Source organism: Equus asinus, chromosome 5 (assembly GCF_041296235.1).
Source record: "Equus asinus isolate D_3611 breed Donkey chromosome 5, EquAss-T2T_v2, whole genome shotgun sequence".
Classification (NCBI taxonomy): domain Eukaryota; kingdom Metazoa; phylum Chordata; class Mammalia; order Perissodactyla; family Equidae; genus Equus; species Equus asinus.
Window position 1 is genome coordinate 94,180,818 of NC_091794.1, and position 24,279 is coordinate 94,205,096.

General features: G+C 46.5%; 2 protein-coding genes and 1 long non-coding RNA gene across 16 annotated transcripts in view; 1 reads left to right on the forward strand and 2 right to left on the reverse strand.

The window, feature by feature from the left end:
* LOC123285754 (uncharacterized) overlaps nucleotides 1-11,252 on the forward strand; it is a 23,532-nt gene extending 12,280 nt beyond the window's left edge. For both annotated transcript variants that reach the window (XR_011503532.1, XR_011503533.1), the window contains exon 3: nucleotides 9,884-11,252. This is a non-coding gene — a long non-coding RNA (uncharacterized lncRNA). The remainder of the gene's footprint in view (nucleotides 1-9,883) is intronic.
* HMGN2 (high mobility group nucleosomal binding domain 2) lies at nucleotides 10,442-15,512 on the reverse strand. Its single transcript, XM_070510637.1, has 6 exons — nucleotides 14,168-15,512; nucleotides 13,126-13,170; nucleotides 12,888-12,917; nucleotides 12,481-12,531; nucleotides 11,791-11,886; nucleotides 10,442-11,298 (listed from the first exon to the last, which is right to left on the reverse strand). Exons 1-6 carry the CDS (start codon nucleotides 14,180-14,182, stop codon nucleotides 11,263-11,265), a joined length of 273 nt encoding a protein of 90 aa, XP_070366738.1. The 5' UTR covers nucleotides 14,183-15,512; the 3' UTR covers nucleotides 10,442-11,262.
* DHDDS (dehydrodolichyl diphosphate synthase subunit) overlaps nucleotides 15,482-24,279 on the reverse strand; it is a 29,837-nt gene continuing 21,039 nt past the window's right edge. For 4 of the 13 annotated variants that reach the window (XM_044770100.2, XM_044770095.2, XM_044770098.2 and 1 more), the window contains 2 exons: nucleotides 23,120-23,167; nucleotides 15,482-17,846 (listed from right to left, as the gene is read on the reverse strand). In XM_044770100.2, coding sequence (XP_044626035.1) covers nucleotides 17,607-17,846; nucleotides 23,120-23,167 — 288 coding nt within the window. In that variant the 3' untranslated portion in view covers nucleotides 15,482-17,606. Of the gene's footprint in view, nucleotides 17,847-23,119; nucleotides 23,244-24,279 lie in introns of all 13 variants that reach the window. The other 9 variants (XM_014854980.3, XM_070510635.1, XM_070510633.1 and 6 more) reach the window with 5 other exon arrangements.

Below are 24,279 nucleotides of genomic sequence, written 5' to 3' on the forward strand. Positions count from 1 at the left end.
AGACTGGACACAGAAGTGTCCCCCTTTTTCCCCCCACGCTTTTCTTGGGATCCAAAGAAATCTGGAGGCGACTCGACTTCCCATGGTTCATGGAGGTGGAGGTTTGAGCCCATCTCAACATCTGAGAGTCAAAAGGGGCCTCAGAAGATAGCTGGACCCGTTTGTAAATGCCCAGAAAAAGCCTGGAAGGGTCCACACCAACACGGTGGCAGCTGCCCCTGGGAGCATTAGTGGGTTTGGAGAGGGGAGGGGATTTTCACAGTGGCTCTGTATTGCTTGAATTGTTTCAAAAAATATTTTTATAGTGAGTGGGTAATACTTTTATGTTTAGAAGGAAAAGAAAACACTCCCCCTTTACCTCCTTCCCAAGCCCACACATGGCTAGTGTGGGAAATTTAGAATGTACCAGCAGGTACCTAGGAATAAGAAACAAAAGTCTGGGGCTGGCCTCGTGGCATAGTGGTTAAGTTTGTGTGTTCTGCTTTGGTGGCCCAGGATTCACAGGTTCGGATCCCAGGCGCAGAGCTACACACGGTTCACAGTGCTCATCAAGCCACGCTGTGGAGGCATCCCACATACAAAATAGAGGAAGTTGGGCACAGAAGTTAGCTCAGGGACAATCTTCCTCACCAAAAAGAGGAAGATTGGCAACACATGTTAGCTCAGGACTAATCTTCCCCACCAGAAAAACAAAAATTATTAACTCACTGCCCAGCAGTGACTGCTGTCTCGTCACTGCTCAAACTCTAGGGAAATGTCTGGCCTCTGGGCTGGCCATCTGAAGTGCAGGCCCCAACAGGCCCTCACCATTTTGTCCCAGCCCGAGTAGTCAAAGGTCAGAGTAGCCAAAAAACGTTGCTTTAGGGCCCAGGGGCTGTGAGGAGTCTTGGCCCCTGTGTCTGGAGTACCCTGGTGGGAAATGGGGCCCTTGCTTTGGCTAGGACCTGCTGCAGGCCTTGGGAATACCTGGGCTCAATTTGGGGGCTGTTCTGGGAAAACGGGAGCCCCACCTGTGGCACTGAGGACACTGCCTTCTCATGGCATAGAGGTCAGGAGTTTGGTCAAATTACGGTGAGCAAGTTTCTTAACCATTCTGGGCTTCAGTGTTTTTTGTAAAAATGTTCCGAGGGTTAAATGAGATAATGTATGTTGTACACTTGGCACAGAGTGATCTTAGTAAGAATAAAAACATTCCAAGAACTAGTCTTTTCTCGGCTAAACTCTCCAGCCCTGGTGAAGGTGGTGAGAGGGGATGGCATTTTTTTCTATTAAACGTGGGCAGTGAGAGATTGGGTCCTAAGGGCCAGTGTTCTCTCTGGTAGCAGCAGAAAGAGGGAGTTGCTGGAGACCCTGTTCTGGGGCAGTGGCCCCAGCAGGGAAGCTGGACACTTCCAGAGGTTCAGTGGTAGAAAACGGTGGGTGGTGGGGAGGCAGGTGCCGGCTTTAAGGTCTGGGGCATATCATGGGGGTCAGACAGGTGTGGACGCAGATGTGCATTCTGATCTCCACTCTGCCCTCAGCGTGGCCCAGGGGACTCAGAAAATGTGAAGGTTTCTAGTGCAGCCTTCAGGCTCAGACCACCCAAGTTCAAGTCAAGTTTAGTCACTTGCCAACTATATGATTCTGGGCAAGTACTTAACCCTCTGATGCCTCAATTCTCCCATCTGTAAAATGGAACAATGTTGTTACTAGGTTGTTGAGAGAATTACATAATGCAAGTGAAGCATTTTGGAGGATCAGGCTTACAGTGAGCACTCAGTAGGGATGCAGTTGTTGGTAGTTCCTGTCTGCATCACAAGAGCAGCAGGTGACCCTTGGGGTTCATTCTTGTTTTAAAAGTGATTATGTTTCACGTGTCTAACCCAGACTTCTTAGAGGGCAATTTAAGGCCAGTCCCTCCTGTTGAGTTCTACCCGTGGCGCTGAAGAATGACACAGCTTTTGAATAACTGAAACATTCTCTACCCCCTGCACTTTTGCAGGAAAATGAAGGGGATATTTCTGCTGTGGTCAGTCAATAATGCTCCAACCTTCCAGTCCAGAGCAGAGGCCAGGCTCTGAGAGTTTCACATTTTCAAGCCCAACTCATTCAGTCACATAGGAAATGCTATCTGAGCCATGATTCTATCTGAGCAGAACAGTCAAGGTTCATGGGGTGGCTCTGGAGCCAGATGGTGTGGGTTGGACTCCTGGCTATGCCACTATAGCATGTGTAACCTGGAAAGGCCTCAACTTCTCCAAGACCCAGTGTCTTCATCTGTAAAATGGAGAAATTAATTCCCGCTTCTCAAGTTAGCAGCATAAAACAAAACAATCTATTGAATCAGGACTGTTTTCAGCTGCCAGTAACAAATTACCTGACAAAAACAATAAAGGCATTTCATTCTCGCAGAAGCATCTGGAGTTTGGTAACTGTAAAATTGGCTTGGCAGCTCAGTGCTATCTCAGGCTCTTTCTTTCTGCTCTGCCATCCTGTGTTTTGGCAACATTTGGCCTTATGGTCACAATGTGGTTGCTGCAGCTCCAGCTTCACATCCTCATACAACACTACTCAAGCAGGAAGTAAAGGGGGAAACAGCAACAAGTCTTCTCTAGAAACTCTTTTTCCCTCAAGAAAATCATTCTCAACCTTTAGCGGGCAGAAGAATCACCTGAACAGCTCTTAAAACCACAGAGTCCTGGGCCCCTTCTCAAGAGTCTGACTCTGGGTTTGGGGCAGGACTCAAGAGGTGCATTGCTAACAAGTTCAAAGGTATGCTGAGGCACTGGCCCCAAAAAGAATTAATGGTGGCCTGGATTGAGGTTGTGTCTTACCTTGGTGTTAACTTTAGTCCTTGAGGAGGCTGAGGAAAGGATTAAGGTGCTCACACTTTACTTGGGATATGCAAGCCTAGGGTGATGAGGGCAAGGAAAGACACAAAGCAATGAGATGTGATGCATTATGTACTGGCTACCACTTCCCAACGGGCTGCAGAGACACAGTAGGTCACTCAGCAGGTGTATTTACTTGGCACAAAAAGGAGGAACCTTAGAGAGGAAGGAGGTAGTTATCAGCCCGGTTCCCTGCCCTTCCACCTCCTGTTTCCTGTTTTTCAACATTTACCTCTAATAATGTGGGAGCTAATGTCTCCATAGTTCTGGACTGAATCAACCATCTACTAGGCTGCCAGGAAGCCTGAGCTCCTGCCGTAGGAGTGGGTTTCATCCAACTCTGCAAGTGGAGGGATGATGTGCAGGTGGGGTTCCCCTGAGAGGGCTGAAGAGGCAGTTGAGGACCCACAGGGAACTTACAGGGTTTGTGTCCACACAGGTGTATACTGCAGACGGTGGAACTGAGTGGGTCCACAACAGATTTTAAAACTTGGGCCAACAGGATTTACTGATGAACTGATTATGGACCATGAGGGAGAGGGAGAAATGAACGTTTTGGTGGATGATGGTACCATTTATTTAAATGGGGACAGCTTCTGGGGAAATTACTTTATTACAAAAATGAATAAATTTCTTGCCCATGTTAGATTGGTGAAGTCTATTAAGTGGTCTAAGATGGAGCTGAGGGGAGAGGCTCCGTCTGGAGATAAAAATTTGAGTCACTGTCATAAAGATGATATTTCAAGTCAGAATACCAGCTGTGGACACCTAAGAAAAGAGGTTGAGACAAAAAGGAAGATGAAGCAGAGATTTTGACTCTGGCATGACGTAACAGGTGGTGGGAGCAAAAGTCTCCTTACTGGAGTGGGTGGAGGAGAGAATGGGGGTAGAGAAAGTGGTGATGGAGAACACATCTTCAAGGAGTTTTGCTGTAAAGCGGAGCAGAAAAGTGGGGTGGTGGCTCAAGAGGGCAAGGGCAGATGCTTTTAAGGCATAGTGTGTGTGCAGGCAAGAATGATCCAGCAGAGAAGAAATGGCTAAGACGAGAGAAAGGGGACACCTGCACAGGTTTAGTCTTAGAGAAGCTGAGAGGGGTAGGTCTGGATCACAAGTTGAAGGTTTGGACTTAGAGAGCGGCTCCCCCAAAATAGTACAGGGGGACTGTGGGGCATGTGCACAACACTGCACATAAGTAGTAGAGGAGGTGATGGGAAGATGAGGTACCTCCTTTCTGACTGCATCTTCCATGACTATGAAGTTTGAGGGGAATTCATCAAAGAGGGTGCTGGAGACGGGAGATGAGGTGAAGGTGTGAAATACGTTATCCAAGAGAGGAAAGGTGAATATTTGAGGGAAATTCAACAGGAGAGTTTGGCAGTGTTGAGGGCCCATTTGAAATGTGGTCATAACTACAAAGTGAGTCAGGTCAGCATGCCAGTGGGTGCAGGTGCCAGCTAACTGCCCAGTGAGTGTGATGGAAAGAGGAAAGGGAGCTGAGTGTGGTTTTAGTGCTGGACAATGGAATCTAGGCTGAGATGGAAGGGAAGTGAAGAGAGCAGGTGACTGGTGGGGAAAGGTGAAAAAGAGGTAGGGTCAATGAACTGGAGAAGTCTCAGGGAAGTTGGAGGAGATAAGATTATATAAAGGCATTAATACAAAGTTAACCATTAAATGAAAACACACACCTTTCTAAATACCAAAAACAAACAGCTAAAAAAAACTAAAAGAGAAAAAATATACACTATATAAGACTATATAAAAAGACTTGGAATACATGTAAATATAACATGAAACAATATGATGGAATTGAGACCAAACATTTATCATTTTATGCTGTTGTAAAAGGACTGAGGAATCTCTAGAACATATCTCCAGAATTATTACATCAATAAGCAAGGTGGAGAAATTATGTTTTTTATTTTTGCTGAGGAATATTCGTTCTGAGCTAACACCTGTGCCAATATTCCCCTAGTTTTTAGTATGTGGGCTGCCAGCACAGCATGGCTGCTAATGAGCAGGGTACGTCCACACCTAAGAACTGAACCCGGGCCACCAAAGCAGACTGCGGTGAACTTAACCACTAGGCCATTGGGGCTGGCCCTATAGGATGCCATCTTTATATAAGAAAAGGGGAGAAAGATTAAATCAAATTAAAAGGGTCACTAAATAGGAAGGGTGGGAGTAAGGCAGAGGACATAGGAATAGAAACAAGACTTCTTTGAATATATCTTGTTTTGTAGATTAGACTTAGAACTATATAAATATTTTACATAATTAAAATTAAACTAAAAGAAATTCTTAAAAATGGGAAAATACATAACCCAGGTTAATGTAAATGTGTATCCAGTTAGTAGGAAGCTACACAGAGAGAAATTAGACTATGTAAGTTTAAAACACAGTAAGTTGACTGTATATGCCTTGTAGGAAATACACCAACAACAAAAAGAACTGCAAACACAACCTTAAACGCCTTTGTTCTTCTGATACTGTTGTGTAATACAATAAAACAATTGAGTAATTGTGATATTCTAATTTTATAATTCAGGGTACAAATGAGCACTGGGATTCTCAGTGTTGAGAAAAATATACAGATGTAGTTAAGAAAAATCTCTGAAGTCTTGAATTCGAATGGAAAGTATCAATGTGTTTTACCTTAAAAAAGATGTTTTATCTTAAAAACAAAACATGTCCTAGCTCTGTGCACCAAAAAGGCCTATAATAATGACAATGCAGTAGCAGCGGGCATTCTAGAGCCCCGATTTTGGCTTTGCAATGCCATTCACCACTAGAAAGAACCAGGATTTCTGTTTTGTCCCCCTAGAAATAGCCAACTCCAGGTTTGGAGCAGGAAACATACAAGCTAAATGTGGTAAATTCTATCATACTAGATAGCAAGGTTACCAAATATTACCACCAAAAGGGTCATATCAAAAGGACTCAGGAGCCAACAAGAGGCCCCCAACTGGGCAAAAGTAAGGACAACTTGAGCATTATTAAGTTTAATAACTGCAATGAACTGAAAACCATGTTTAATTCAGTGATCATGACACTAAAAACACTAAAAAACAACTCAGTGGTCACTTGTGGAGGATGCTAGTAAAACCAACTCACTAATTTGAAAACTGGCAAGAGATTCGCGCAATTATCCTCTTTTTCTGTATAAACTATAACTCTGGGTAACTAAATAGGAGATGACTGAAAGTATCTCTTTATCGTGGTATTTCAGGTATTATATGAAGAAGGAATGGCAGAACTAGAATATCACCATTTTGCAACCCTTGATGAGTTAATGGATCTAGGCATTGAATTTCAGTGACTGTAACACATAAACACAGACAACCAGACAGGATGTCTCCCCTGAGGAAAGCATACAACACTATCTATGAGGTTTTCTTGCCACTCGATGTGAATCCAGTCATACCTCTAGATCTATTCCTAATTAACAGTAAATACAAAGGATAGAGAAACCTGTTAAATAACACCATAGAGATAATAGCAAAATCCAGACTGGGAAACAGTGAGGAGCCTATAGGCTCAAAGACATCCCAGGAAATATGCCAACCAACTGCAATACGTAGGTAGACCTGTCTGGATTCTCATTCAAACAAATAAATTACCTAAAAATAACACATGCAACTTAAAGTATTTCATAACATTAAGGAATTAATGTTAATTTTTTGGTACAATGGTATTGTGATGGTTCTAAAATAAGTCCACACCTTTAAAAATATATATTGAAATATTTATAGATGAATGCTATGGTGTCAGGCTATGGTAAGGGGGAGAAGTAGACAGTGGTATAAATGAAACAAGATTGGCCACAAGTTGCTAATTGCTGAGGCTATGTGACAGGGTTCGTTATATTCTTCTACTTTTGCACATATTTGAAATTTTCTGTATTTAAAATTGCTTGAGGGATGGAATGGGTGGTGGTCTTTTATCAGATCTAGGAAAAGCAGGAGAGGTGGGTTTGTGAACAAGATGAGTCCCATTTTGGTCATGTTGACTTTTGGTGCTTGTGTTACATCTGAGTGCAATTGTACAGCAGGTGGAAATATTGAACTCGAGAGATGTGGTTGAGAGATGAAAATGAGAGTCACTGGATGTCCAGGGACGAACTGTAGAGAAAGGGGTTTGAGGAGTGGTCATAGAGCAAAGAACTAGACAAACATCTTAGAAACTGGAAGGCCCACAAAAGGGTCTAGAACAGTTTTTAGGAGGAAGGAATGCTTGGCCTCCTACCTCACACCATATACAAAAATTAACTCAAAATTAGGTTCAAAGACCTAAATTTAAGAGCTAAAATTATTTAAAACTCTTAGAAGACATAGGTGTAAATCTTTATGACCTTGGACTAGGCAATGGATTTAGATATGACACTAAAGCACAAGCAAGCTAAAATGAAAGAAACTGGACTTCATCAAAATTAAAAACTGGTCAAGACACTCAGGGATGTGAAGAAAACTCAAATGGGAAAAAATACTTGCAAATCACGTATCTGATGAGGATCTGGTATCCAAAATATATAAAGAACTCCACCTCAAAAATAGAGATAAATAACCCAGTTAAAAAATGAACAAAGGATTTGAATAGACATTTTTCAAAAAAAACCCAAAAAACCACAAATGGCCAATAAGCATATGAAAAGATGCTCAACATCCTAGTCATTAGGGAAATGCAAATCAATACAATGAAATATCACTTCATACCCACTAGGATGCTTCTAATTAAAAAAAGATATAAGGGAATATGTGTGTTGACGAGGATATGGAGAAATGTGGAACCCTCAGACATTGCTGGTGGTAATGCGAAATGGTGTAGCCACTGTGGAAAAACGATCTGGCAGTTCCTCAAAGTTTAACATAGACATACCATATGACCAGCAATTCCATTATATGCCCCAAAGAAATGAAAACGTACATCCATATAAAAACTTGTATACAATACTCATAGTAATAGCCAAACAGTGGAAACAACCAAAATGTCCATCAACTGATGAAGGAATAAAATGTGATATATCCATACAATGAATATTTGCCAATAAAAGGAATGAAGTACATGCTACAACATGGATGAACCTTGACAACATTATGCTAAGTGAAAGAAACCAGACACAAGACTACACATTATGACTCCATTTAGATGGAATGTCCAGAACAGGCCAACCTATAGAGACAGAAAGTAGATTAGTTGTTGCCTAGGGCTGGAAGAAGGAGGAATAGGGAGTGACTGCTAAGTATTTTTGGAGTGATAAAAATATTCTGGAATTAGTGGTAATTGTTGCACAATCTTGCGAATATACTAAAAACCACTGAACTGTATACTTTCAAATGGTGAATTTTATCTCAATTTAAAAAATGGTGGGGGGCTTGTGCTCAGTGGTGTCAAATGCTACAGTAAAGCCAGGTGAGGCGAGGCCTGGAGAAACCACAGGATGAGCGTAGCATTAAGGTTGTCAACTAACTAAGTCCTTTCCCTCTTCCATCATCTATCCCTCCCCTACTTAATTCCAATAATTCTGGCTGAATCCTAAACAGACCCAGTGGCTCCATCCCTCTTGCCATGATTGGTTTAGGAGTGGGCAGGTGATCCAGTTCTGCCCAAAGTAACTCAGGCTGCTGAGGTGCTTCTGGGAACTAATTATTCTTAAGGAGAAAAAAATGAAGAAATAGGTCTTCTGCCTCTGGACATGGGTGTCTCAAGCTGAGGGAGGCCTGCAGCAGCTGACTTGGAAGTGAGGCAGCTGGATAACACAGAGGGCAGCAGAGCAAAGTTGGAAAGCACTACCTGGGTCCTCAGAATCACCAGACCTCAGGATTTGTCTTAGGGAGATAAACTCTCCTGCCGTTCAAGCCATTTGATTTTTTTTTTTTTACTTAGAGCCCAAAGCATCCTAATGTGGGTCACTGGTTAACTCTTCCTGAGATTGGTTAGCAGAATGAGCTTGGAGACAGGGCCAAGGGGAAGGGAACCCACTTTTCTATTATCTTACTATGTTTAGGTTACGGCTGACACTGGGCATGCTGTAACGGCTGTCTCAAATGTCCTTATCATGTTTTGATGTCTGGTTTCTTGGTTTTTAAGCCCAGGCACTTTCATGGTCCACAACCAGTCAAATCAGTAAACATTTTCCAGGAAGAAAAAAAAAGTTCAAGTTCACCTTACTCATCCTAATTTCCAGGTAACAGGAAGAGTTACTACTGAGTTCAACCTCAGCCAGTCACTTCATATCCGAGTCTGTTTCCTAACTATAAAACGGGAGTAACACCTACAAGGGATTGACCCAAAGATTAAGTACCAGCACGTGGCCAAGCTCCTAGCAGTCTTGTGGCTCGACACATTTTACTGAATGTGAACTCAGACAAATACTGATAAAGCAACCCCAACTGTGGCTTTCTCAAATTATGCAACTTCTCCACAAATACCAAGCTGCCGTACCCCTAGCCCTCAGGGCTGTAATGGTTTCCACTGCTGGAAGATGACACCTGAGTAAAAATTAAAACTCTACAACCTAGAACTATTTCAGCAATTATGACAGCAAATGGCTGGAAACTACCTAGGTAGGCAATTTTTACCTTATCCAAAAGGTGCCCTCAAATAGGAGTCCAAGTCAGAAGGTATTTCTGATGAGGAGTTTGAATCCTGACTTTCGAGTCACTGGATGTACACATAACTGTGCTTTAGATGTACACATAACCCTGAACAAGTTTCTTCATCTGAGCCCATTTCCTCAGCCAGAAAACAGGTGTTAACACTTGGATTACACAATTGTACCCAAACTGAAGACCAAAGATAATACACAAAAATATCTATCAAGGAAGAGCTTAACTGATATGATAGCTCTACCATTTGGACTAAGGGGATAAACAAACCAATGAAAGGTATCTTTTTTGTAGTCTCCAATTTACTTTATTCCCCTCAAACAAAGGTGACCTGCAAAAGCAAATTCAAATTGTGAGCATCAATTTATTACAAGTTCTATTTCCTAACATAACTTCTTGCTATTTCACCAGGGTCTCCAAACTAAAGCAACCAGAAGAGTCCCCATTAACGGCTTTGTTTTTGGACCCAGAGCAGTTCACCAGCAAGGACAAGAATTTAATCAATTCACAGATGTGCAGGTCTGCTTAAGAGCAGAGTGCCATCTAATAGATCTTATCGCCGGCTGTTATAGACAGAGGCACTTTCTCCTGACACAAGACTACTACTGTTGGATCTATTAATACGCCAATTTTAGAGGTTTTACATATGAATGAAGTAAAGAGGCTCTTTTGCTGTCAGCTACCAGGCCAAAATCTCAGATCTACCAAAAATCTGCATTTAAATGTATACTTCAGGTAATGCTACATAACAAGCACAGAAACTACGTCTCTGCTCCCAGCCTCTCACCACTGTTCTACTTACTCCTGGGATCTTTCCTAACTCCACCTAGCACTGTGTTCTACAGACTGACTATAAACCAAAGATTGACTGTACGTGGAACTTCTACAACTCACACCAGAATGCATCCTGTCCCAAGAGACTTGGAGAAACTAGGCTCCCCAACTCCTGGGAAAAGATTAGAGGCAGCATTCCAAGCCAAACTGTATCCAGCTTTATTAAAGATACTTTTCATAAACAATCATGGTATTTCAGGCAGGACATGGGCAGACAATCGGTAACAGTATACAACAACTTTCAAACTCCCTTCTTCAATGGACTACCAAAATCAGAAAGCCACTATAAAACCCAACGAAGTCTTCATGTGATGCTCTCAACAGGGCAAGTTTAGAGTGAGGGTTGACGTTTCACATTTAGCATGTTGTTTAACAACTTTTCACAAGCCGACCCTGACTTTCAGGAAATGAAATGAAAATGGCAGAACTATCAATCTGAAGATCCACAATCTAAATAAGGGAACTGCTGCTCTTTTGAGGGATGCCATCTCAATGGTGACACTGGCAAGTCCAGATTGCCTGACATACTAGTAACCAATTTTTGGGGGTCAGGTCTCAAGAGGTCTCTGGGTTTAAGGGAGTCAGGTCTATGCTGAAGGCGGAGAGGGTGAAGACATAAAAACAAATTTTAGTTTTTCCACACCACCAGGCGTTTGTGCCAAGGTGGCGCATGTGTGTCAACATCAAGAGATCTCTCCTCCTGGGAACCAAGAGGAAGGTCTCTCAAAACTAGAAGGGAAAGATGTTTTTTTCCCCATGTCAATCCAGCTTCGGAGACATTCTATTAGTGACATATGCCCTTCCCCGAAAAACAACAATGAAGTGTTCTGTGTGCTAACAACATAGCTTAAAAAAAAAGTAAAACAAAATTCTGCATTTTTATAAAACTTGATAAAAAATAGTATTTCAAACTGTACAGTCACCAGAAGTACACAGTTATCAAAAATGCACACACTTCACTTGGCATCTCCAGCACCTTCAGCTTTCTGTGCCTAAAAGAAAAATAGACAGATTAATACAACGTATGAATTTTGAAACTACCTTCATTCATTTTCCATCTACAGCATTACTTTGTTCCCAGGCAAGTTCAGGTTTTAGGTACTTTGACACTAAGACTCCGCACTTGTTTGGAGACTGACTTTGTAGGTTACTGCATTAAGTCACTTCCCCTCTGGACCGTATTGTAAAATTAGGGAAGGGGACACACCAGCATAGAAGATCTGAGGTCACTCCCAGCTCGAAAACTCTATGGTGTAGCACAAGTGTGACACCTAATGACAGGACAAGGATCTCGCCCACAGTGCCCTTTTTATCAGATGGCAGACTTCAGGAATCCAGGATTAAAGTTAACAGAAAAGCCACAAGCAAACTCCGGACTGAAACACACACTTGGCATGATGCAGACGCAGGAAAAAGGCAGTGAAAGCCTTTGCGATGAGTGACTGATTAAATGAGCAGACTTAAAAGCGCGCCAGCAGCTGTACCTGGTCTGTTTTGGCATCTCCATTTTCGGCAGGGTTATTCCCATCCTTGCCAGCGTCAGCCTTCCCCTTTTTCCCTTTGGGTACCTTCTCTCCCTTCTGAAAGGGGGGAGAAAAAAGAAAGCTGTTTCTCCTCATTTCATATTACCAGGGTATGGTCTGCAAAGTTCTACACAAGAGAGGATTGTTTATGGAGGATAAAACACACATACACAAACTTTAAATCCTCTCCGTTTATTTAAAAAAATGAACCAAAACCAGACCAAATTATCTATACTTTGCTGTGGTCTTCAGTATGTAAAAATTGTTATGTGACTGTAAGTACTAAGAGTAAAACAGCTTAAACACTTAGGGGGTTTAATATCCAAGTGCAGTTTTCTGTGAATTGTTGATAGAGTTTTTCATTAAGAAACCATATGACAAATCTCAGGAATAACGCAAGCTATCGAAACAATGTAGAATACCCATTAATGGAGTCACCATTGTGCTAAATTAAGATAAACGACAGTATTCATACTGTAAAAATGACCAATTCCAATGTTATTTTAAGGCCTAGTCCTAGTAACTTTGTCATATCTCGACTTTGTACCAACAGATGAAGTCATCATGTAGCAGGTCTCCTGTCAGCAACAGGGGAAACTGCTCAGCCTTATGTAACTCCTAGAAGCAAGTCTGTCTCCTAGTCCTGCTCACCTTTGCAGGGGCCTTTTTAGGCTTGGGCTCTGGCTTTGGAGGAGCAGGTTTCTTTTATTCCGGGGAGAGAGAGAAAGAGAACATTAGTATGATGGACCAAAGAAAACCCAAACCCAACCCCAGTACCACTGACATGGAAGTTCCTATTCTGTAAAGGTTTTGTGGCTAGCTTTCCATTAGAATTTCCTATCTTCAGAAACCCACTCAAGTAACATCCTGAAGTGTCCCACTGTGGCTACAGCCACCAGAACATCAGAACCAGTAAGTCTCAAATGGGTGAGAGTCCACAATGGAGTAGATCATTCAAAACCAGCCACTGATCATAACTCATGGGAAGCAAAGAGGATTATTTTTCAATGCTTTTTAGTCTCAAGGACAAATATTAAAATTTAAAAGCAGACACTTACAGCAGATAACCTTGCAGATCTTCTCTGTGGCTATTAAAGAAAAAAGGGGAAAAAGTTAGAAATAGGACAGCTGAACCACTTGAGGAAAAAAACCAGAAATGTTGGTGTCAATTTGTTCTAGACATAGGAAGTAAAGAGACTACTTAGGCAAATTCAGGACGAGAGCTATGGTTAATTACCACCAAAGGAGCCCAAGCCTTTGTAAGACTCCAAAGAAGAGAGAATAAATAAGACTTACTTCGTCCTTCACCTTGGCTTTATCTCCTTTAGCATCCCCTTCAGCCTATTAAAAACAAACAAAAACTAAGAAAGTTGCAGCTTCTGAGGCAATTCTTAATGATTCCCTAAGCTTAACCCCCCCAAATTAAGAAGTTATAAGGGAAAAAACTGAAGGGGAAGTCTGGCACACAACTTTTCTAGGACATACAAATCGTCAGTTCTTAGCACCCCCCAGCTCCTATGCAAATACCCCAAGTGCTTAGAAAGCTGCGGGAGAGCTCGTTTGTGTGAGCGCCACCGCCGGTGTGGCCCACAGCGCGCAGGGAGGCCGGGTGTCTTCCGCCGAGCAGCCCGGGAAGCGCGCGCTAAGCTGGAGCGAGCAGCGCAGCCCGCGCCAGGCAGAAGCAACAGCTGCAGATGGTGCAAACAAACCCCTCCGGAGGCGGGGCCCGAGCGCCGTTGCCATGGCAGCCGTCGAGGGCGGGGGACCGGAGGCGCGCGCAGCCGGGGGAACTCGTGGGCGACAGCGGCGCGCACGGGCGCTCGAGTCTCGTGCGCGGGGGCCGTGGGCGGAGGCGGAGCCACACGGCGAAGCCCCGCCCAGAGGGACACGGCCCCGCCCCCTCACGGCGGCGGTTTTTTTGGCGGCAGCGCGTTCCCCCGCCCGCCAACCCCGAGCGCCGCCTTCCCGCCCTTTCGGGTTTGAATTGCCCGCCCGCGGGGAGGGGAGGGGGCATGGCGATGGGGGAGGGGGCGCGGGGCGGGCACGTCGAGCCCGAGGGGAGCGGGATAAACAGCCGCCAACATGGCTCCTCCCGCCGCGGCCGCCGCTCCTCCAATATGGCCTCTGGCGCCCGCGGGCAGCCGAACCGCGCAGGGTTAGCCCGGGGCCGCCTGACACCGCCTCGAGCACCCGCGCCGAGCGGCTGCGCCTGCTCCAGTCCGACGCCGATCCTCGCGCTCCAAAGCCGGGGGAGCGGCGGCGGCGGCGGCGGCAGCAGCAGCGGTGGTGGCAGCGGCGGCAGTGGCGGCCCAGCGCCCGGGGCCCTTGCGCCACGTACCTTTCTCTTGGGCATGGTGACGACGGCGGCGGGACGTTGGCGCTGGACGCAGGGGATGCAGCGGCGCGCGGGCTTTAGTCGGCCCGGGGGTCGCTCTCGCCTCTTCTTCACACTGCTCGGGCTCCGGGGGGTTTATAAAGTTTTTATAGCGCTGGGAGCCCCGGACCGGTTAGAACCGGATTTCACCTCCCGCCGCCGCTCATTGGCCCAGCTGGGGTCACGTGGGCGGGGTTTAAACTCACCTCCTCTGGAGGGAGTGAGGAGGGGGGTATGGGGGGAGGGCGCGCGAGACGGCGGCGCGCCTAGGGGGTGGGGGCGCAATGGGGGAGGCGCGCGACTAAGGCAATAAATGAGGGGGGTGGTGCGAGTCGGCAGGCTCTGGGTTTCGGCTCCCGCCAAGAGCTCGCTTTTACAAACTACCAAGTTCCTTCCACCTTATGCAACCGAGCTACCCACTTCTCCAAGCCGTGCGACACTTAGGGCGCATCTCGGCCGCTTTCCTTCCTGTTCCTGCGGGGGGCCCCAGAAGAAGGGCTTGCAAGGCCTGGCCGCACCGCCCTTCTCCGCCGGAGGCGGGAGGAAGCGCGCGGCTTGGAGGCACAGGCTGCAGTTCCCAGGGCCAAGGCTGACGCTGAAGTGGGGAAAGAGCGGGGAAGCCAGCTTGGCGCAGCCGGACGTGCATCCTTCCAAGCTGCCACTCTGAGGAAACCTTTCGTGCACCTCACCTGGAAGGCGGTCCACTCGAGATGCGGTGGGGGCTCGAAGGGGAGACTTTACACGCAGAGGTGCCTTTCGGGTGCAGCGGGGCAGGTAGGAGCTGTCCTTTCAGCACCCGTTGCTCAGCCGCCTCCCCAAATCCAACGAAGCCCCCCCCAAAAGCCTGTTGGGTGGCTCCCTTAGGTCTCTGTATTCTGGGACCTCAGGACCCCGCCGCAGAATAATGGAGAGCGGCCGTCAAGGAGGCCTACCAGCACGCCCCTCCCCCTACGCTCCACCCGCTTCAGAGACTTCAAGCTCAGCTGCCCCCACCCGATGCGGCCACCAAGCCTGGGCGCTGCAAACGCAGCTGGCGAAATCCCTCCTTCCACACTGGCAGGCTGGCTTCCTTTCACTTGCGCGAGGAAAAGGAGGTGGAGGAAAGCGTCCGGGGATTAGGAAACAAGCAGAGAAACAGGTGTTGCGACGGCAAAAGGGCTCTTCCAGTGGTGCCCCCATGCCACACGCCCCCAAAGCTACGGATCCTGGAGGTAGCCAAGCACACCTGAAGAAGGGTAGACAGTTGCAGCAGCAAAACAAGATGTTCTTACATTGCACTGGTAGCAAACAAGTTTTACATTCAAGAAAGAATTCTTAAAATTCTATTTGACACCCAGGAGAACACAAAAACACGGTAAATATCCTCAAGTGGGGGCTCAGCTCAAAGGTAGGAAGACATTTAAATAGGTCCCCACCTATTTCTTGAGGCAAGGGTTGAAGCTGGTTTGCACAAATCATACTGGTAGAAAGCAACCACAATGAGTTCAACTATCTGCAGCCCCTGCTTCTAGGTGGCCTCTCAGTCTCTTTCCACCCCTACAGTGCCTCCTGGGGCAGCCCCTCCCCTCCCACCCCACCTCACCCCACCCCACTCTGTGCACCTCTCCCAGAACACGGGACCTCAGGCCAAAGGGAGATACCAGCCCCATTAATCACCTCTGCTGTACCCCAATCATATTAGGCAAAGTCAGACAGAGAACGGAGACAGGACTCAACAGCCACGCTCACAGGGCAGATTCCGTTTGCTGCCTCCAGCCCCTCATTCCCGCCTTAATTGTAGGGCTCTGTATTATAGCCGCATAATTCATGCCTCCCTAATTAAGGCTGTCAACAGCCCCATTGTAAAGCTGGAAAATGTACAGCACCTGCTCTCTGGGAACCCTTTGCCAGCCATTGGTAGTGGGGAGTGCCAGGTGTGTGTGGGGGGCTTGCCAAAGGTGCATGGGTTGGCTTCTCAATCGCAGTGTCTGGCATTTACAATTGATTCTGGGAGCAGGGAGGATGGCCAAGGGGTCTCTTGTGCCAGGTATTCAGGCACAGGAAGGGGAAGAGGAGACTGGAGTATAGGAAAGTTAGGGATTTAAAGAGTATGCTCTTACCACTGCTTGCAGGACCCTCCCTCTCCCCTAGAGGGAGGTGCTGGGAAACAGTTTGCAGAAAGTAAAACGGGAAGACTAAACAGAATAGCGTTTGGTTGGTTATTACCGGCCGGTGCTTGCTGCACCTGAAGCACAGAATTGCTCAGGCAGACAACTCTTCAAAGGCACTAATCCTCTCAGCAGCTCTGCAGTGAGGTCTGGCAGGGAGAGGTAGGGGAAAGGACATGGCCCTTGATTTGGCCTTCTTCCTGCTGGGCAGCCTTGGCCCTCCCAAGCTGAGACTCTGCCATGCTGAGAACAAATCGTTTCAGGGCCTAGTTAGGGGGCCAGGTCAAAAAGCTGAGAGAAGAAGCCTCAAAGATTGAGGAGGTGGGAAGCAGTCTGAGATGGTGAGGTCAGGAGGCCCAGTCAGCCGGGAGAAGCACTTGTTTCTGTGCTCTTGGTCCTGATGTGTTCCAGGGAAGGAGGCCTGTGCTGGATTAGATTCACCAGGGCCTACAGGCTCTTCTGTTACCCTGTACCCCTCGAGGGGGCCAGTCTCACTGGGGAGCGGAACCTGGCCCCATGCCCTGCAAAAGGAGAAAAGCTTGTGTGGGCTGAGTCGACAATAGGTAATTGGATTGTAATCACCCGCCTGGCTTCGGCGCCATTGGGGGCGCTGAGCCTTTCAGTGAGCAATCAGCACTGCAGGGTGGGAGCGGGTAGAGATTCAATAGCAAATCCCAGGTGGAGAGCCAAGGGGGAGGAGCAGCAGATGGGCACATTTTTTCTCTCTCTCCCTCCCCTTCCTTGCCCAAATTATGCTGGCTGCCTATTAGCTATTTACCAGCAGATCCGAGGTGGAACCAAATCTTTTGTGAAAGTCAGGTGGAAGGCTAAGAAGATGTGTAAAGGGCGAGGGTTTGGGGAGAGCTCTTCCCCTCAATTCTGTGTATCGAAGGATGTGCTGGTGGAAAAAGAAAGTGTGTCTAGGAGCACACGCAGACATGGCAAAGGTGGAAGGAGCAGGCAGCAGAAGAGTTGGGGCCCCCTGCTGTCCAAACCTACTGACCAGCAGAGCTGGGTTTAGTGTACTTGTGGGAGACTCTCGCCCTCAACCCTCCCTAGGGGCCACTGTCTCAGGCAGCCCAAAGGTATGTATGGCCAGCAGACCTGGCCTCTGGGGCTCCCCTGCCAAGCAAAGGGAACACAATTCATCAGGAGGGAGGTGCCTTTCACCAAGAAAAGAAAGAGGAGTAGGGCCCTGGTGGGGGGGGAGGGGGGGCGGCAAAGGGCAGGGCAAAGTGACAGGAGGCCAGCCTCCCTCAGGCTGATGCAGTGCCCAGACGTGCCAGCCAGTCAGCCCGCTTGAGTTCCAGGGCCTGCAGGAAGCCTTGGACCCGCTCTTCCCGTCTGGCTGAGAGTTTGTGCAAGCGTGTCCATCGGAGCTGGGTGTCCCCACTGGCCTGGAGCCCCTCTTGCAGCAGCTGCTCTGTCACTGCAGCCTGGTCCCTCTCCAGCTGCTGCCTCTTCCGCTCCTCTGCATACATGTCTCGGGCCTTCTGCTAGAGAAAAATGGGGATTGGGGTGGGGAAATCATTTTTAGGTGTGGGTGGAACTGGATTGGAGGAGGTAGGGCACAGGGTGGGCCAAGTTAAGTGGAACAGTGGGGAGCTTGTACCAGATTTGGGAAGGTTTGGGAGCAGGCGAGATGGGTGATGCCCAGGTTGTACATACAGGCAGGGCAGTGGCAGTTCTAGGTCCATCTTGGTTTGTTTTGGAGGGAGCACCTGTATTTCTTGAAATTCTTCTCAGGTTTCCACTTGCAAGGGAACCAGGCAAATGTGAGTCTGACTTCTGGTTCCCCCACCAACTAGATTTATGGCTTTGGGCAAATCCTCTCCTAACCTCATTTCTTCATCTGTAAAGTGGGGGTTGTGCCTACCTTGAAGAGTGGTTTTAAGGATTAGAGATAATATATGCAAAACCCTCTCTAGCAGGCTCTCAAAAAGAAACAGCAATTTTATAAGTCATTACTATCTATTCTCTGCTGTAAAGAAGGTCCTATTCCCGCCTGGGACATGCCTATAGGGTCCTTTAGTTTCCCAAATCACTCTAAGGGTGCCATCCTCCCAACTCCCTAAGCAATTTTCCAGAATTTGGCTCCAGACTTGCCTCCTGTATGGAGACCAGCCTGACTCCTCTAGCAAATGACCCTCCTATGAACATTCTGAGAAGCAGTTTTAGCTCTCTTAAGCCACTTACTGCATTCTGCCTAGTAGAATAGGTCTTAGTGTCCATAGTCTACTTTTTCTGTTAGAAAATAAGCCGTTGAATACTTGATAGAGCCCTCAGAGCTTCTGGAACCAGCTCTGACACTAGGTAGTTGACCATACTCCCTGGCTGCACTTCTCATACCCTTTGTGTGTCTCCAGACAAACCATGAAGTGTTAGAGGGCAGAGACTGTGTGGCTTTTCCTCCTTGGAACCTGGGGCGCCCCACAGATGTGAAATACTCAATCGACTGACCATGTGATCCCAGGAGAGCAGCGAGGATGCTCCTGGCACATGAGAGGGGGAAATCCCTTTGGAGCAGAACCAAGGCCTTGCTGTGCCCCGCTGAGGCACTCTGCTCCTGCCACTCTAACCACAGAGCCTTTGCACCAGAGCTCTCCTGCCAAACCTATTCCATGTGAGAATCTATGCTTTGCTGCTGACTTGGCAGCCTATACCCTAATGACTCTTATCACATTCTGTCCTGTATTATGGTATTTATGTACATGTCTGTGTCTTATTCAGCCTGTAAATACCTGGATTGCTCTGTCTTCATCTTTTAAGGAATATCTTACATGTGCACAAGCACTTGACCCTCACAATGGAGCTAGGGAGGTACCTTCTATCTGTTGGAGATAAGAGATGGAGGTTCAGAGTAGGGAAGTGATTCGCTAAGGTCTCTCAGCAATAAAGGTTTACTGCATGAATAAAGATGACAAATGAAAATTCTGGAATATTGCCCCTCTAGGCTCCTGAATGATCCCAGGCATTCATGGGTACTCTTCTGCTATGATAATGAGCTCACAAATGGAGCTATGAAGACTAAAACAGGCTTGAGAAGTTGCTGCTAAGGCTCTCTATCTTGTTGCAAAGGCTTCTTCCTGGCCTTGGTCAGGAGAAACCCAGGAGGAGAGGACCTTACTGGGGGTATGGAGATGCACACGATATAGTCTCAGCAATCCACGTGCTTAAAGGCTGATTAGGACACAAGATCCATATACAAAGTCCCATAATACAAGGTACAATGTAGTAAGGGTCATCAGGGAGGCAAGAAAAAGGGCCATGCAGCTCAGAGGAGAGAGAAATTGTGGTTGATGAAGGTCAAGGAGCAGTGAAACCTCATGGACAGGCAATATTTGAGCCAGGCTTTAACCAATGGGGGAGGATTTGGATAAAGCTGGGGTACGTGGAGGGAGGAGAATAGCAGGCAGTGGAAATCATGGGCAAAGACACATGAAATTGATTGAAGAGCTTGATGAGGCTAGAGTGAGTCCTTCTGGAGCACTGGGGTTTGAAAAGTTCCTGTCCAAAGGACTCACTCACCTCTCTAGGCCTATTTCTTTTCTTTTCTTTTTTAACAGTTTTTTTTTGTTTTTTTTCAAAGATTAGCCCTTAGCTAACACCCACTGCCAATCCTTCTCTTTTTGCTGAGGAAGACTGGCCCTGAGCTAACATCCATGTCCATCTTCCTCTACTTTATATGAGGGACACCAGCCACAACTTGGCTCGATAAGCAGTGCATAGGTCCGTGCCTGGGGTCAGAAGCGGTGAATCCCAGGCCGCTGAAGCGGAGCGCATGAACTTAACCGCTATGCCACTGGGCCGGCCCTAGGCCTGTTTCTTATTCTGCAAAATGGAGATGATAGTACCCACCTCCCTGGGTGGTTTAAGGAAAAATGAGATAATGAATGCCTAGGCTGGTGCCTGGTTATTAATGGTTAGCTATTTTTCTATCACACCTGCTGTGGCTAGGGCTAAGGAGGCTAAGTTCTGGAAGGACAGAAAAGATGGGGGCACTAAGCCACACAGGGAGGAAATACGGAGCTAAAGTTGCTCCGTGAAGCTCAAGCTTCTTCCAAATGGCAGCCCCAGACTGAGTGGAGGCAGGGAGGCAGAGCCTGGCCTCTGTTTGCCAGGAATCAGCAGATCACTTTTAGGATGATGGAGTCAGGGGAGCTCCTTAAGACCATCTGCTCCAGCCTCCTCACTTTAGACAAGCAAGGACACTGAGGCCGAGGAGGGAAGGGACGTGGCCCAGGTCACAGAGTAGGTTGAAGTTTCCTTGGTTTCTCTACTAAGGTGGCTTCTTGAGAGGTCTATGGGGAATGTGTCTTGTGCCTCTGGATAAGCTGTACTTTCTAGGGGTGGAGTGGGGAACCGGTGGCCTGCATCTGGATGCCTGTCTGTGCGGCCTCCACACGGTCTGGATCTACCTCCCCTTCTCACAAGTGTTCCAAGTCTTCTCAGGTACTCAGCTTCAGAAAAATCTAGGCTAACCGACATCCTAGTCACTTCCTCTCTCCCTGACCATTCTGTCTACTCTCCCTGTATAATGACCAATCAGGGGTGAGGGTGTAATAATTTCATTAGATACTTCTTGAACAGAATTTATGTGATCTCAGTGCAAAAGCTCCATGGAGCTCGCTTTGACAAATCGGGCTCTCACCTATTAATCTAAACCTCTCCTGGGCACTAAGCCTCTCTGCTCTTGTTCTGTCCCCAGCAGAACTGGGGACCAAGTAATAGCCCCTCAAGTCCTCTACTACCTTGCCGAGGCCTGGAAGGAGGCTGCAGGTCTTGGGCTTCAAAACATTCATTAGCCAGCGAAGAGTCCTCCCCTAAGGCCCCATTTGCTACAGTCAACATGCTCAGGTCAGCAGCATGGGCGATGCATTTCTGAGGATGCCTGAGACAGAGAGAACACCTCTGGCGGGAAACAATGATGTTCCAAAGTGCCCCCAGAATCTCCCTGCCTGGGGACCTGTACTGGGGACAGGATGAGCAGGGTGCTACATGTCTATGGCTTTTCTGAAGACAGGAGAAGTCTGGTGAAGAGCCCAGAGAGACAAGTGATAAACGATCCTGGCCACCATTCTCTGAAAATTAACTCTGTTCCAGCACTGCACTCAGCGCTTTCTGTGTATTAGCTTCCTGAACCCTTATCACAAACCTGTGAGACAGGTATTATTATTATCATTACTCCTCTCACTTTACAGATGAGGAAAATGATAGTCTGAAGGGTTAACTAAGTGCCCAGTCACACAGCCAGTAGGCAGTGTGATGATTCAAAGGCAGGAATGTCTGAGACAACAGCTCAAGCTTTTAAATTCTCCTGAGGAGAAGACAGTGACTACCTGAGGAGCACTAGAAATAAAATGGTTGATTGATCTGGCCTGGTGTTTAATCTTCAACAATACATCAAAGGAAGTTTAGTGGGCACATGTAGTTTCTCCCTCTGTAATATCATCTTCACAGATTAGGTGGACCGAACACTTACCACTCCTCTCTATCAGTGACCCCTCCCGGACCAATCGTCCATGCAGCTTGTAACTGAGGACCACCGGCTCGCACTGCTGCCTGCTCCTGCCCTGCCCTGATCTTCCATCCATCCTCCCGCATCAGAGTCAAGATTCCCTCCCTTTGCCAGCCCCTACTCTCTAAGACTGATGGGTGACGACCAGGAGACTGTCATGGTCCCTTCAGATACCAAAGTCTAGACCCGAACAACGTGTAGCTGAGTCCTGCTTCCCTTGGCATCCACCAGCTGCCCTCATCCCATTCAGCTCTAGGCCCAGAACCCAGCTCCCTGTCTTCTGCTCTGGCTTCCTGCAGGAACAGGAGCATACTGGGCTGGGCTTAGAGACAGAGCAGCTCAGATTTTAACAATGGGAATTTGGAAGAGAGGCCAAGAGCACAGACACAGAGATAGGAAACTAAAAGGAATGGGAACAAGGAACTAAGAAGGGTCCAGTTTGGTTACAATACAGGGTTCGTAAAAGAGAGACAGTGGAAAGATCAGCTGTCTGGTCTGATGCCAGACTGGTGAGGATGTTGTTAGTCTGAATTCTACCCTTGGTGCTTCTGCTGAGGTGCTAAGATTTCTAGAAACAGCTTTGAGGGATCCTGGGTAGAAAAAGCTGGGCCAGAACTCCCAGGGGGCCTGCTGAAAAAGTGTTCAAGACTATCAATATCTCTGTTATAATTTTGGTTTCCTCACTCTAAAAATGGGAGCAATAATAATAGTATCTACCATATAGCCCTACATAGAATCTATGTAAAGGATGCCTGACACGTGGTAAGAGCTCAATAAATGTTTGCAATTATGATTCATAGGTACAAAAATGGAACTCTTAATAGTTTTCCTCAAACATGTCCCAACTCATCCCAGGGAAGAGCAGAACCACCCACCCAATTGCCAAGGCCAAAACCTAATGTCTTGATTCCTAATAACATTAATATCTGTACTCATTTGTTTTATCCTCCAGGATACACAAAGGAGTTTCAGAATTACTCCATCAACATTGCCACTAACAATAAACCTCTTAAGTAATGTTCAAGTTCTCTTTTCAGTTTGTATTATCTTTAGAATATATCCTGCTAAAGAGATATAATCAGAGAACTGTGCTCAGGTTAACTTGAATTAATTCCTTTCTCTGGGGGTTACATTAATGACAAAGTTAGTTTCATTTGTTTCTGTTTTAACATTTGTTTTTCCTCCATCTTAGTCCACTCAGCCTTCCCCTCCCCTCCAGCCACCGCCCCACCTTGAGGCGCATCCTCTCACCTGGACTACTGTAGGAGTTTGGTCTCGGACTCCTGCCCCCTGAAAATCCTGAGTGATTTTTGCAAAATGTAAATCAGATTCTGTCATTCTGCTGATGAAAATTCTTCAGATGTGTCACCATGGCCTACAAGACACTAGATGATCAGAGGCTTGACTCCTACCCAACCTCATCTCATACTCTTCTCCCTCAGGAACGATGGCCTCTTCTTTTGTTCTTCCAAGACCCAAACTTGATAAACTCAGTAACCTTGCACTTGCTGCTCCTTTTTCGGAGAATTCTTTTCCCCCAGATTTTTGCATGTCTGGCTACTTCTCATTTTTTATATCATGGCTTAAAAATCACCTCCTCAGAGAGGCCTTCCTTGACTGCTCCATTTGGTACCTCTCGTTCTCTTCATTACTTTCTAGCACATCACTCTATTTTCTTCATCGCCTTATAACAATCTGAAATTATTTATTTGCTTACTTGTTTATTATGTATCTCCTCAAGTAAGAACATAAACTCCATGAAGGTAGGGATCTCATCTGGCCAGCTAACTGCAGAATCTCCTGTGCCTAATATAGTGCCTGACTCATGCTAGGTACTCAGTAAATATTTATGGAATGAATGAAGGCCATGTGGAAAAGTATCTGAGAAACGTGAAATTATTACAGAAGGCTTCTGAGCAGCCATATTAGAGATAAGAATATCCATGCACAAAAGCTCACACACCAAGATCCTCTGGGCTTCATGCAGAGCCAGTTTACTCTCACTTTACAGAGATAATTCTAACAAGTTTGACTGATTGGTTTCCTTGCCTGTAGCTGATTTAAAACAATAAACAGCAAGAGAGGAGAAGGAGGGATGCTGTCAAAATCAGCCAGGAAATTTAGTAAGAAATGAGAAGGAGGACACAGACAAATATACAAGAAATCCTAAAGCCAAGTATTTTGGGACCATCTAGCTTAGAGCCAACGGTCTCACCTTTCAAGGGCATCACTGTACAGTGAAGTGCTTAAAGGCAGCTACTATTGTCATTAGAATGTGATTATTCTAATCATCCATTATTAGAAAGTGCCTGGCATATAGTAGATATCAATAAATTCTGTACAAGACATATTTCAGAAAGTTTTCTATTGAAGAAGGATAAAGAAGTTTTAGTTCTTAAAGGGGAGCCTTT

Excerpts from the sequence above, each read along its gene's own strand:
- HMGN2 (XM_070510637.1), bottom strand. Across the intron at positions 12,918-13,125 it reads AAGCCAAGGTGAAGGACGAA|CCACAGAGAAGATCTGCAAG; the intron begins GTAAGTCTTATT and ends TTTCTTTAATAG. Across the intron at positions 11,299-11,790 it reads GAGATGCCAAAACAGACCAG|GCACAGAAAGCTGAAGGTGC; the intron begins GTACAGCTGCTG and ends TTTTTCTTTTAG.